Consider the following 13,644-nt stretch of genomic DNA (forward strand, 5'->3'; position numbering starts at 1 on the left):
CGCTAACCAGTAGCCTACCGTGCCGCCCTAACTGAATACAGTGTTTAGTTCATCTTGAAGAAACAGGAAAAATCCTCGACATGGTTACTCTTCTGAAGTTTCACTGAATTTGCTAATACTCAACAAGATATGCCCTGTAATGCATTTCCTGATGAGAGAGTTTTTAAGTGTGAACTGAGAGTTTATCTAACTGGAAAGATTTGGCTGAATTAGCATTTGGAAAACGTCAGGGGATCCCGACTTGAAAGAGTTTCCACTGAACAGTTAAGAAAACCAAGCACAAACTGCTATTTGCTGATTTTCTGTTTTCTTTGCGAGAAATGGTTGTTGGTAGCGGTGCAATAAGAGCTGTTGGCCCGTATGCGTGGATGACTTCACTTCCCACATCCTGTGCTGTACTGATTGCTTTAATCTCCCATGGAGGAGGCAGAGGCTGAATTCCTCTTGCAGCTGACACAAGCTCACGCGCGCGCACACACACATACGGCACAAACCACGTCTTTACATTGTTTATGATTACACCAGTGTTATCTTGAAGAAGAATAGTTTAACTAGGAGATGTGGGGGCGGGAGGGGAATGTGATTCACAACTGACAAGTCCCACCTGGCGACGACTGCTAAAAGAAGCAGCAAAGCGTGACAGGTTTTATTTGGTCTGTTTGTTTCATTCGATGTTTTGTGTATGTGTCCTATTCTGCAGGCCTCTCTCAATAAGCTAATGGAGACCCTGGGTCAGTCTGAGCCTTATTTTGTCAAGTGCATCCGTTCCAATGCTGAGAAGGTAAAGCAAGAGCAACTTGGACGGCAGCCACTTTGATTGTTTAGTTTTTCCCAAAGCATTTCCGTCCATCTCCCTTGAAGTACTCAAGAGCTGTTGATCATTTCCTGTTCTTCTCTTTTCGCCCTCCGCCGTTTGCTGCTCCCTCTTGTGTCATTCTCCATGCGTTTCCGTTCCTCAAACTTCCACTTTCCATTTTGCAGCTGCCCTTGCGGTTCAATGACAACCTGGTGCTGAGGCAGCTGCGCTACACGGGTATGCTGGAGACTGTGCGCATCCGGCAATCAGGCTACAACGTCAAGTATAGCTTCAAGGTAACAATACTGTCACTGTCCCACTGCAGCAACGACATGTGGAACCTCGGTTATTTAAACCCTTATCAAGTAGGAATACTCTTAAAAGTAGGGTACTTCAGTCGAGCTCTCTATCATGTGCTTTGGGATGGGATGGCCCAGCAGTGAAAAAAACTTTGTACGCAAGGGACACATTATATTTTTAAAACAGACTGCTGGGTCAAGTTGTTCAGAAACGGGTTGAGGGTGGAGATAGGGTGTGGCCTGGACAGAAAGGCCAATGAACATCTATTTATATGAATTGTTATACTAAAATAATTGTTCAGTCTGATTTCTAATTACAATGTTGAATTAGTCTGATAATTAATTAACCAATCACATAATAACTCGTGTAATGTACCAGTATACGTCAAAGATTTGTTGTTCTATTTACAATAAATCCGTTCACCAATTGTTGAATGAGATGATTGAATAAAAAGTAAATAAATAATAATAATGCTCCAGTGGGCTTGATTAAAGAGCAGAGTCAGTTGTGTGTGACCCGTGGGACATACTTTTACCACCCCTAGTAAAATCGAGTCTCGCTTTCATGGTACAATGGTGGCTTGGATGCTATTTTTTTATTTTTGTGACTAGTGTGAGGACATAGTGGTGTGACCTGCCATTGAACTCAGAGAGCAATGTGATCCAATTAACGACAGAGCATTTTGTGTTCTTTCGTCTTGGTTTGTGGCTGTTTTATTTCAAGAGGACAAGCTGTGTTTTGTTAAAGCCTTGTTAAATCTTTGTGAAAGCCATGATTCTATGAGTGGAAGTGTGACCAGTGGTGTACTTTAATACACTACTTTACATTGCCGAAAAATGTGCAATACTGACCTGAACCCAACAGTGGGAACGAGGCTTTAAAAGAGTACAGTATATATTCAGAAAGACGACTCGACTCCCCATTCCCCTGCCACAGAAAACATTATTCATCTGTTCCACAAGCTAAGTGGTGAACAATGTGACTAGTTTATGTTGAAAATTGATGGTTATCTGTGGTTTAGAATTGCTGTCCAGAAAGAAAACCCTCAACGGGCCAAAGTTTAGCCAGTAAACGGGGTGCATCTGTGTATCATATTAACATTTTTTTCCCTCTCTGCAAGCATGTGCAAGCCAGAACACAGATGTACCATCAATCTGACTGTTCAAAATCCCCCAAAGCTTGAAAGATATTTGACACTCAGTTTTCCACAAGTCTCGAGTGGTGAAGTCTGATTCCCCCCCCCCCCCCAAATATTTTTTGCTGATGTCTCAAATACAATTCACTTTCTGCCATAGAAATGTGGTAGAATGATGTCAGTCCAGCATGTTGGTGGCTCATAGCTTTCTTTCATCTCTTGCCATTTTGTGGTTTTGGATGTAAATTTGTGTCAAAGCCTTCATAAAATGTAAAAATTAAAGGAATAGGCTTCGAGGCTTCTGACACACTCACCATGCGTAACCTGGAAATTCATGTTCAACCACCAAAGAGGTGTGATTCGGTGAAGAATGAGGATGGCCCTAATTTCCAGAACATGGCGTTTTCCTGTGACAGAAATTCCTTCGAGATCCCTTTGGACGATATGACACACTTTATATGTGAAATAAACTAGTGGATCCGGAAGTTAATCGATCCTCGCCAGGAATGTGTGTGTGTGTGTGTGTGTGTGTGTGTGTGTGGCTCATCTACCGGCTACTTTGAAGAGCATGTGTTGTTCCATTCACGTTTTGATGAATCCATAAAAGCAATTTAATCAGAATACGGTGCTCATGACCGAACGCTTGATGGAGGAATAAGATATGAAGTCGATTTTCACATATACAGCCGTCAGGCAGTCGGTGAGCGTATGTATATGGGCCAGGTGTGAGCCACGCCACCAACCCTTCACCTCGTCAATGCGAGTCAGCCGGTGACAAGTCATTCCGCCGTCAGCAACTGCGAAATGACTCACAACGTGCAATTTGATAGTTCACCTTTGAGAGGCGCTACACCGTAGTACATCCTCTGGAGTGTGGAAGAGAAAAGATGCTTAAGTCCATGGGAGAGTACGCGCACTGACAGATTTGTCCGGGACTGCTCTCATTCCAAGGTCGCTCCGCCCAGAGTGTGTGCATTTCATGACGGGGAGTAAGTCACACACCCAAGTAGATGGGAGAATCTGTAAAGTGAAAAAAAATATGCAGCAGTGCGCCTTTTCCGACTTAAGCATATTGGAGAATATGCCCCTGAGCCACTGTGTAAAATGTATCATAATATTTTAGATCTTGTCAAGATGTAGTTAGTAAGGTTTGAGCTGTCAGTTGTCTGAGTAGCTAAACAATCACTGTTTGCTAAGTGTCATCAATCAAAGTTAGGATAGGAAAATGTGTCATTATTATTGAACTTAGCTCGATAATAGCTCCCAATACAGATCAACAAGACAGACAGACAACAAGAAGAAGTGTGTTCATTTCAAGATACACATCTTCTGTCACTCACTGTGCTATCACTTTAGGTTGGTTGCGGTCCACCGTTGTTTGTAAAGCAGATTTTTGCCTTGGAATAGGAGGGGCATTTTAGAAATATGGTGTGCTATTTGCTGATTTTGTACACTACTCGACATTTACGGGACACTTCATAAGGTCCACCTAACTTCAATCAGCGCATCAGAAACACGAAGAAAGGTTATTTTAGTGACTTTCAACAGGGTGCGGTTCAGACGGACATGGGTCTGCAGGGTTTACAAAAACTAAAGCAAAAAGGCAGCATTTCAGTTTCCCTGGCAAACCTGCCTTGATTGGTTACAGAGGTTGGTGGCGAACTGATTTGAGCTAAGAGTAATGCAGTAATATTTAAAATATCAACTCAACTTGCAACCAAAGTATACAAAGGTGCGTCTTTAAACTTTCAACTTGGCGCCTTGAATTATGTACCTTCCATTATGATGTACTGCCATTGAAAGTTAAGCAGTTTAAACTGCAGTGCACCATCATGAAACAACAGTTTGACGATTATTTAATTCTAAGCTGAGTATATTGAATGTGATTAGATGTGTGTCAGAGTTGTACCCGGACAAGTTTAAACAGAACAACTCGACTCAGGGAAGGTTGTTGGTGCAGTCCGACGGCAGTGGATCTCTCAGAGCGAACGGCGGGCAGTTGCTCCGCGATCACACTCAGTGCTCCTCATCGGTCTTTTATTGTTTACATCTGCGAAATACAAGAAAGACACTGCCCCTGATATTTGCATAGCACGACCCCAGTCCGGCCCCTCGGTCGGCGATGTGATTAGCTTTTGTCAAGCTTTGAACCACAGATACTTTAACACCGTCTCCCACGAAGAAACAAGTCGCAGACCTCGCAGATGATAAATGGTCGCCTGGGCCACGACCAGTTCCCAGACCGTCCTTTGATGTCCTAAAACACTTTGTTCCTAAACTGTTGACTGAGTCTAACCTCCTTCTATCTGTTCGCACGCTTGCGGTAATGTGATTACTATGGATTCAAAGAGCCTCCTCCCGAGACGACCGACACCCTTGCGCGCAGACATTTGGGGGCGCTAAATACACAACACGTCTAGACAGGCCCATATTAAATGGAACTTTAAACGTGATATCATTCTGTTCGTAGATTCCTCTAACAATGTGTTATGGAGGTGGACCCGATTTTGTGGATGGTAGTGTAATGTACATAATTACCATAACTTCGTTGGGTGAGGTGAGTGAGACTCATGAAAGTACGCTTTATGATGAGGTTACTAAAGGGGTGTTCACATGGCACACATTTGCATCGTTGCTGCACAAATGTATTTTGTTGCGAAATATCTTCGTGCACACGTATAAAGCTGCTTACTAAAGAGAAGCGTGTTAACCGCGGTGCAGCACCATTTGCATTCACGCGACAGTTTCTGCGGCCATGCAATACAGAGGCGATTGCTCTCGGACTGCAAGGGAAGCTGAGCTTCCCCTAAAATGTCCCAAAAAAAGTGATCAAATACATGTGTGTACATAAAATTGTGTGGACATGTCATTGACTAAATATGCGCTACAACGCGCTCAACTTTATTCCGAATCAGCTTCTTATTACTGGTTACGACGCGACTCTCTTCTCATTCATTCCCGCAGCTTCACTCACTGTGCTTTACACTGTGTGGACGCTGAGAGTCCACCGCGCGGACGCTGGGCGTCTAGAGAGTTCAGTGTAGGTTGTCCCAATGCATTGAAACGAGACGAGTCATTGGATAAATGCTGGTTTTGTCCCGCCCATCGGACGCTCAGCGTCTCTGGGAGTCTATGGACAGTGGGCGTTTATGGGCTGGCCCGGACGCTGAGCTTTTCTGCATGATGATTGGATGATCTGTCTGAGGATGAATCTCTTGATTGACAGCGAAATGAGACGATCACCGATCTTTTGGTGTAGGCATGGTGGGAGCATTTTTCAATTCTCATTCTGTTCTGAGTTGAACTGGAGACTTCTTCTAATCATCTGAGTGGCACTCTCTTTGTTGAAAACGACTAGCGACAAATTAATCGTTCATTTCTGGTGGGTTTTATTGTAGTTGTAGGACACTAGATAAGTACCTGGAAAAGATGTCTTGTTGGTATGACAGGCTCACAGATAATTTTCTTGAAAATGAACGGAGAGTAGAATCCACGTATAAATAAACGGACACATTTTATGATGTAGGCCGAAATTGAGCTTCCCCTCCTTGACAGACCAGCATCCGCCACTGGTGCAATACGATAGTAATAATTCAAAAATAAAACATGCGCATGCTTAAAGTGTACTTCCTTTTCCCCGTGTTGTTTTTGACATATCGAAAAACTATCGTTCATACTTCTCCAGACAAATCAACGCTGTGGTCTTTCAGACACCGTAAAAGGATGAGAGAGAGAAAGTGTTGCAGCTCCGAAACAAAGAGAGCTGTCGTGTTGGTTCTTTTTAAAACATATACTTTATTAATTTGTTTCACTCAAGCAACAACAGGCTTCTCCGTCTCCGTGCCTTCTGCTTGAGAGGCGTTCAATGACTGCCCCCGAAAACGTAAATCAATGATACTCAGAAAAGCAAACATAATGCGGCAAATAGAAAATCAAGAGAGGAAATCGCAAAATAAATTAGATGGGGAATTCTATGGGGGGTTTGTGAACAAACAACAAAGGAACAAACTACACCAACAACTCCGAGACAGTCCAGTCTCCTATAAAAGGAAAGATGACGGAAGTGCAATAGAGCACAAAAGCAACGCATTCCACCCGTAGGTAATCAACTCTTCTCACGCGTAGCGAGTCTACCCCTGTAGCGTTCACACGTCCCGTTTTATATCGGTGCTGGCCCGCAAACTAGCATTTACTCCGGAGTAAATTTTTAAACCACCTCCTGAGCAGGGTTACATTTCCTCCGGTTTAAGCTGTTTTCAGGGGCTATCACCGGTATAACTTTGTACGTGTGAACGCTCTCGGGGGGCGCAGCATCGGTGCTACACCGGAGTAACAGCTGCCATGCGAACACCCCTATAGATATCTTGAGCCTCACTGTCCATCATTTGCCAGACATTCGCCCAGACGTATTTAGCGCTGCGGTCAGCACTAATGACAAATATCCTTGGCATGATATCATTTTCACAGATTTGATCGTACCCTGACTCCTTAGGACAGAGCGTGTCCATTGTCCTCACCGTTTTGCAACACTCCCCATGCTTGTAATTGTATAAACACGGCATCAGTTTCCCCATCCACCCCCAACAGCTCAGGATGCCGTGTATTGGAGCCACACAATTGGGCCTCAGTTTGAAGAGTGGGCTTCAGCATAGTTCTACCATGATGCAAAAATGAACAGCGTAGGCTTTCTCCTGAAATTAATTCTTCCTTTGCAGCTTTTATTCAGCCTTGGGCCTTGCCTCAAGTGTGGGCTTTATCAGGTGCGCTCAATGTCGGTTACTTAGGTCTGTGACATAGGCCACAGAATTGTTTTATGTGTTGTGTTGTATTATTTTGTCATTTTATGTGAAGTGTTCTTTTGATGGCGGCGCAGGCACCCGCAGCGGCTCCTCTTGTTGTCTGTTTAAGAGGGAGGAAATTTCATCTGTGCTGTATGCACATACAGCACATTTGACAATAAAGTTGTACTTGGTACTAGGTAATTGTTCAAGTGTTTTATGCAAACAATCCTCAAATGAATTTTTTTCAATAACAATTTTTTTATGAAACGCTCAGACCAGAACATAGCCTGATCTGTCAACCAATAAACATTTTCTTTGTTCTTTGTTTTCTGCTCTCAACAGGATTTTGTCCATCACTTCTATGTGCTGCTCCCAGAGAGCATCCGCACCACCAGAGATGACATCCAGCACTGGCTGGACCAGCTGGACCTGGAAGCAGATGGGTATCAAGTCGGCAAGACAATGGTATCGTTGGGCCTTCCTCTCCTGTCACTCTCGTATACGAAGCTTCTTCGATAGCCTCTGTTTGTGATATGCCAATAATATTACACAGATGTATGAAGCAATGGATGTCGTTCATAAGGGCACATGGAGCTTCAAGTACGGGCAAAATATGTTGACAGAACGCTACAAGGACAGTGAAACTCAATATCTATGCTGTGACAGCACGGCTTTTTAGGATTCGTACATATTGTATGTATGTTGCCATTGATTTTAGTAAAAAGAAAATGGATTAAAAAAATGCTTTCCACATTTAATTATATGGACATGAAGGAGGGATAGTGTGGGATCAGAACTGTTACCGTGACTATGTAATGAAGGCAGTGCCCCATATTTGGTAGGGTGTGTGTCGTCAACATGGATAAGGGTCCATGTCTTCAGGAGGCTGTCTATATAATTACAAGTTCATACCTGACATTTTTGTGGCCACGTGTCAGATATCTGAAGTTTGTGTGTGCGCTTGCTGGCGACTGTTTGCAGTACTAAGGGGGAGTCTCCAACCTCTGCCTTTATTAAGCCCTTGTTACCTTACGCTAACTCTGTGGTGCTCCTTCCTCTCAGGTGTTTCTGCGGGAGGCAGCGCGTCAGCAGCTGCAGGCCCAACTCCACGGTGAGGTTCTCAGGCTTATCGTTGTGTTGCAACGACAGTTTAGAGCCCAACTGCAGAGGAAACACTTTCTTAGAATGAGAGCGGCGGCAGTCTGCATCCAGGTATGCTTCCTTCTGCGTCTGCTTTGGTTGGATTCGTTACAACTTTACGTTGCCTGTATTCATTTTGTTTTTTGTTTTTTTTAGTTGCGAATTGGTTATATTTGGGGAGAAAAAAACTATTTATTATTTTTCGTTTAATTTTTCTCTGCCTTCTGATTATTTGCTATGAGAAATTCATAAAATCACATTTCAAGAGGACTTATTTCAAAATATTGTCAAGATAACGTTCCTTACGTTATTATACTGTACCGTGAGCTTTTTTGCGATCAGCTTTCTTTTTCGAAACGGACTTCGTTTGGAATCTGTTGATTTTGTATTATTTCCAAACTAAAATGTCAGTAATATATGTGACTGTTAAGACTATCGCCACTGTCTTCTGACAAACTACGCATTCAATAAATGTTTTGCTTTTGATTACCACCAAAATCATTTCTTTTTTTGAGCTTTTCCGCCTCATCTTGTCATCCTGTCAATTTCCCATTCTGTAAGGAGTCCATGTTGATGTACACCATTGCCCATAGTTTGAATAATTTATTTTTTAGGCACATCCCTGTGTGTTTTACTTTTTAGATACACTGGAAATCCCTTTTGACCTGGTGCAATGATGACATCATTTGCTAATGACTCAGATTGAACAAACTCCAAAAAGTTCATGAGCAACAGTGCGTTCCATGTAAAGACAAGAACTGACATTAAAATTAAAAAGCAATAATATTCAGCGTTATTTATTTGCCAACAGAAATGGTGGCACTTGTACCGACCCATGGAAGCCGAGGAAGTGCACATTGACCAGAATGCCCATGGGAAGGCAGCGTTGTGCCTGCAGACACATTGGCGGGGGTACAGGGAGCGTCACAGGTTCAGTTTGTGGAAAGAGGCTGCGCTGGTGCTTCAGAGGGCATGGCGACTGTGGTTGTGTCAACGCTGTACGGCAGCCTTGGTCATTCAGACGGCCTGGCGCTGTCATCGAGCAAGAGAGGCCTACTTGCGTCTCTATGCTGCTGCCGTTCACATCCAGGCTATAATCCGAGGCCACCTTGCTCGGCAACGGTAAGACATGGAAGAGGTGTGAAACGCCGATTTAATTTTTGTAGCTGTTACGCCAACTCTGATTTGTCTGTAGTGATCGATCACCACAACGGTGTTGTGAACATTTTTTAACTTGACCGAGTTGACGATAACAATAGTTGTAACGCAAGCCGGTGGAAAGAGTGGATTGAGTGTCTGCACAGTGGTCTTAGATTCTACTTGGTCAATGTTCAGCATTCAAACCAATTTCAGTGTGAGTGAGCCCTTATGCAAGCACACAAGTCAGCCCTGCAATCAGCTGATCCGCTGAAAGAAAAAAAAGTAATCAGCCTCTAAATCTAGACTTTAAAAAAAGTTAGCATCAGACTTCAACACAATTTTTAGTTGGCTAATTCAACAAAATATTTTTTAAAGTATTGCTGATATGAAAATTGTCTTTCCGGCATTTTCAACAAAGAAATAAGAGTTTACAGAAACAAGTGTCCCTTGTATTAAAGATATACGCTAAATTAAAAAACCCCAAAAAAAACTCCTCAAATGATTTTATAACAAACATCTTGCTGGCTTTGTTGTGCTCACTAACATTGTTGGCATACATTTCAATAATTTATCTTTAAAGTGTGTGGAAATTGTAACACATGGGTTAAGGTGCGATTTTTACAGTATAGTGAAAACATTTTAAGTTAGTTGACGTTTGATTGATATACATGCAACTGTATTCAAAATAGAATGCCAACTAAGATGGTAAAAATCACATTTTAAATGAGCTTAACCTGTTTCCATGTCTTTTCACTCATCAGGTTCAGAGAACTGACCGAACAGAAGCTCGGGGAGAGGAAGGATCAACTACAGAATGTACAGGTGAGCTTTTCACCAGAAGAGGAGACCCTTGAGGGAGTCATGGGTTTGCACATCAGCACTTGGGAGGACAACTCCTATGAGTATCAGGAAAGGACACTCAACATCCTTGGCAGCACCGATGGAGAGTTCAAAGAGGAAAGAATAAGAGGAGAAGATGCCAGCTCACCCACATGGCACTCAGAGGCACCTCTTTCAGTCACTCCAGCCACAGTGCCCGTGCGAGACAAACTCAGAGCAGCCGAAGAGCTCAGCCAGAAAGCCACCCGGGCCAAGCGAGAGAGCCGGCGGATGCGAGAGTTGGAGCAAGCCAAATTCAGTCTGGAGCTCCTCAAGGTCCGAGCGACCTGTGGTGAGGGCTCGCCCACCTCTGAGGAAAGGCGCTGGTCTGTTGAACTGGTGCCCTCCATCACCCCTCCTCTGTGTTCACCACAAGGCACACCTGACAGTCAGAGCTCCAAAGGCAGCTTTGAACTCTTGAGTATTGAGGATGCTCCCAAAGCAACAGAGGAGGTGACTGACAGCGAGGACCTCTGCTCGCCAATTGGCTCACTCGGAGCTTTGTCAGAACCAAGTTTGGAGGCTTTCTCCATAAGCCCAAAGACAGAGCAACCCAACAGGGGGCCGGCTTCAGATGCTGGCAGCCATTTTCAACAACAAACGGAACCCGCCGGCTACTCTACACATCCGTCCAAACTCGAGAACTACCTCCCGACCTTTTTCGTCCCTGCTAATGAAAGCAGCACTGTGACTCCTAGTCATCCAAATGCGGCACCTGAACAAAATGCAAAGATTGCCGTCTCGACAACTCCCACCATTCAAACTTTAAAAAAAAGGCGAGAGTCAACACGTAGGCCGGTGGTGGTGGTCATCAGTATGCAGAAAGAAAGCCCACTCGGCGAAGAGCTGAGCGAGGTGGTCCGTCCCTGTGTTGAGGTCAGCGACACGGGGTCTCAGAAGAAGATGCGAGGGCATGTCGCAGCTCCGGCGCCTCACGCACCCTGCCCTGCTTCCACTGGCCTCCCGCAGGTTGATCCGGTTGTCTTGGAGAAGCTGGTGCAGCTGAACGAGGAGAAGGAGGAGAGGCAGCGTCATCAGAAACAACAGAATGAGAGGGAAATGATGGAGCAGATAAGACAACAGAAAGAAGCGTTAGAGCGTCAGCGCCTTTTCTTTTTTCAGCACGAGAGAGACTTGTTTGAGAAACAGAGAGGGGAGGCTCTGCGGAAGATACAACAGAGCCGGCAGAGTGAGCACGATGTTGGTGGAACTGCCGCCTCTAGCAAGCCACCTAGACCCAGATCTCTGCTCATTGAGGGAACGACAGGGATAGTTCCTCACGGTAGAAGCCAGTCGGAGTCGTCTGACGCTTTGGTACACTCTCCACAAAGGGAGGGGGTCCCCTGTCGTGCTGCTATTCCCCAGTTACGTCGCCCTCCACCTGACTCTGCCCCCACAGAGAGGCATAAGGAAGGCAAGTCTGCTGCGGAGGGCTGGGCACCCAAACTCACTTTGCAGTCCAAAGATGGAACAACCAGAGTGACAGCTGCCACCAAGAAAGTGCAGCGTAGTCAGGGCTCCACGGTTAATGTGACAGCCCAGCCGGGAAACATCTTCTTCTCTCCCAAGGACAAAGTAACATTTGCGAAGTAAGTATCAACAAAATAATCTACTTTACTTGGGTCAATGCTGAGAGTTTTAACCAGTGTTACAGTCCTTAAATCATCAGTTAGAAAAAAAAATTATAATCTCAGCATTACTCACTATTTGCCTGCAATATTTGGGTGATGAAAGTGTGGCAATGCAGTGCTGCGCTCATCCGTATTTCATTTCTTTTGGGCAAACATACATGTCTGAGTGAGTAAGTATCCCAGAAAAATGACACTAAATCTTTTTAATGTTGAATAATCAATTATTTATGCATCAAAAATACTACCAGCATATTTAAAAGAATATGGACTTTATAGCACAAAACTTGACAAATGTTCAATATGCGTACCACCTGTGAGACAATGTAAAATGTGCATTTTTTTTGTAACACCCTGTATTTTGGTTATCTTGAGAAAACCAAACTCAATTCCTAAATTCAAGTGATACTTTTGGGGTGATTTACAGCACCAAGGGACTAGGAAAAGACACTGAAAAACACATCACATATTTCTGCCCCATAAATGCAAACTTTACTTTCTGCAAATAGGATTGAAGTCTTGTTTTTCCGAACCAAACGGACCTCGATTATGTTATTGACATGTTTTCTTTGGGGCTCCCTCTCGAGCTAGAAAACACAACGTTTGTTTGATTTCATTTTGTTGAATCTTTCTTTATCTTGGTAAAGTTGTTGGCTAAATTAGCATAATGCCTCTTTTTATTTCTTTTTTCTTCAATATTTTCACTTCAGATTCGACAGCGTTAAGGACACCAAAGCTACATCTCAAGCTGTACCCACAGAGGGGCCGACATATGTTTCAAGACTGCCGAAAGGAACAAAAACACGTGATGTAAGCAGAATTATAGTTTGTTTTTTGTTGTTTTTGTGTTTCTTGTATTTTTTCTGTGTTACACCAAAGGGGTGAAACACAACTAGAAGAACAGGGGTATGAGAGCAACAGGGCTCGATCATCTTTGCTATTTCAACATGCTCTTATCACTTCTGGTGAACTCCAGGTGGGAAAAGTCGGGCACAAAAAGAAAGCCCGAATGTCACGGACTCGCTCCGACTTCCTCACCCGCGCCCCCATCCTTTCTATTGGGGGCGATTCAGATGAGGATGACTATGATGCCACCAGCCCCCAACATTCCCCTGTACCCCTCTCCAAGCAGAGCTCCACGGAGGAAGGCCTAGGAGGCTCCTGTTTTAGTGACTCCGACATGGTAACAGGCCCCACCGATGCCATCGCTGGCCTTGGCTACGTTCTTTACTTCTGCTTCTTTTCTCCTAACCCCCACAGCGTAGAGACCTCACACTTCTTTGTCCTGAGCTTCCACATCTGTTTGATTCAAATGACTCAGAGGAAGACACATTTTTAAACGCCTCAAAACATGTTGTATTGAAAAACAACCTGTCCTCGAGAAGAAGAAATGAGTTATGAATTATGAATCACAGGCTCACTAAACCTCACTTTCAGAGATATGTTAAATTTGCGAGAGATTGAAGAGGGCGATTTCTCAAATGTGTTTTCCCAGCCCTACTACTAAATTTTTATGTGGGTTTACTAACATAACTTTGCCTTTATTTCTCTCACAGGTGTTTATGGAGTTTTTCTTTAATGTTGGAAATGTTTGGTGCAAAACGTGCATGTCTATGTGGTCTTATTTCAATTTTAGCTGTCTCGACATTGTCCAAGTATAAAATGTGTGGTGCCAAATTTGTTAACTCTCTGAGTTCCTATAGGAGTCAGTTATAATTGGGTACTGTATTGTTTGTGAGTGATAAATAGGCACGATACGAGACTGGAAAAGGATGTGTGACTGTACTGTAATGCTGTCACCTACTGGTAGGTCGTGATATAGACCAACGTTTCAGGACGATTTCA

At 43.8% G+C, this 13,644-nt stretch overlaps 1 protein-coding gene across 7 annotated transcripts in view; it reads left to right on the plus strand.

Annotated features, from left to right (window-relative positions):
- myo9aa (myosin IXAa) overlaps positions 1-13,644 on the plus strand; it is an 89,427-nt gene that overhangs the window by 67,382 nt on the left and 8,401 nt on the right. For 6 of the 7 annotated variants that reach the window (XM_086106523.1, XM_086106527.1, XM_086106524.1 and 3 more), the window contains 8 exons: positions 701-781; positions 982-1,092; positions 7,355-7,477; positions 8,075-8,224; positions 8,964-9,274; positions 10,054-11,760; positions 12,510-12,609; positions 12,776-12,982. In XM_086106523.1, the coding sequence (XP_085962649.1) occupies positions 701-781; positions 982-1,092; positions 7,355-7,477; positions 8,075-8,224; positions 8,964-9,274; positions 10,054-11,760; positions 12,510-12,609; positions 12,776-12,982 (2,790 nt within the window). The remainder of the gene's footprint in view (positions 1-700; positions 782-981; positions 1,093-7,354; positions 7,478-8,074; positions 8,225-8,963; positions 9,275-10,053; positions 11,761-12,509; positions 12,610-12,775; positions 12,983-13,644) is intronic. The other variant, XM_086106529.1, reaches the window with a different exon arrangement.

Source organism: Hippocampus guttulatus, chromosome 3 (assembly GCF_054856545.1).
Source record: "Hippocampus guttulatus isolate MCC_2025c chromosome 3, RoL_Hgut_1.0, whole genome shotgun sequence".
In the NCBI taxonomy this organism is placed as follows: domain Eukaryota; kingdom Metazoa; phylum Chordata; class Actinopteri; order Syngnathiformes; family Syngnathidae; genus Hippocampus; species Hippocampus guttulatus.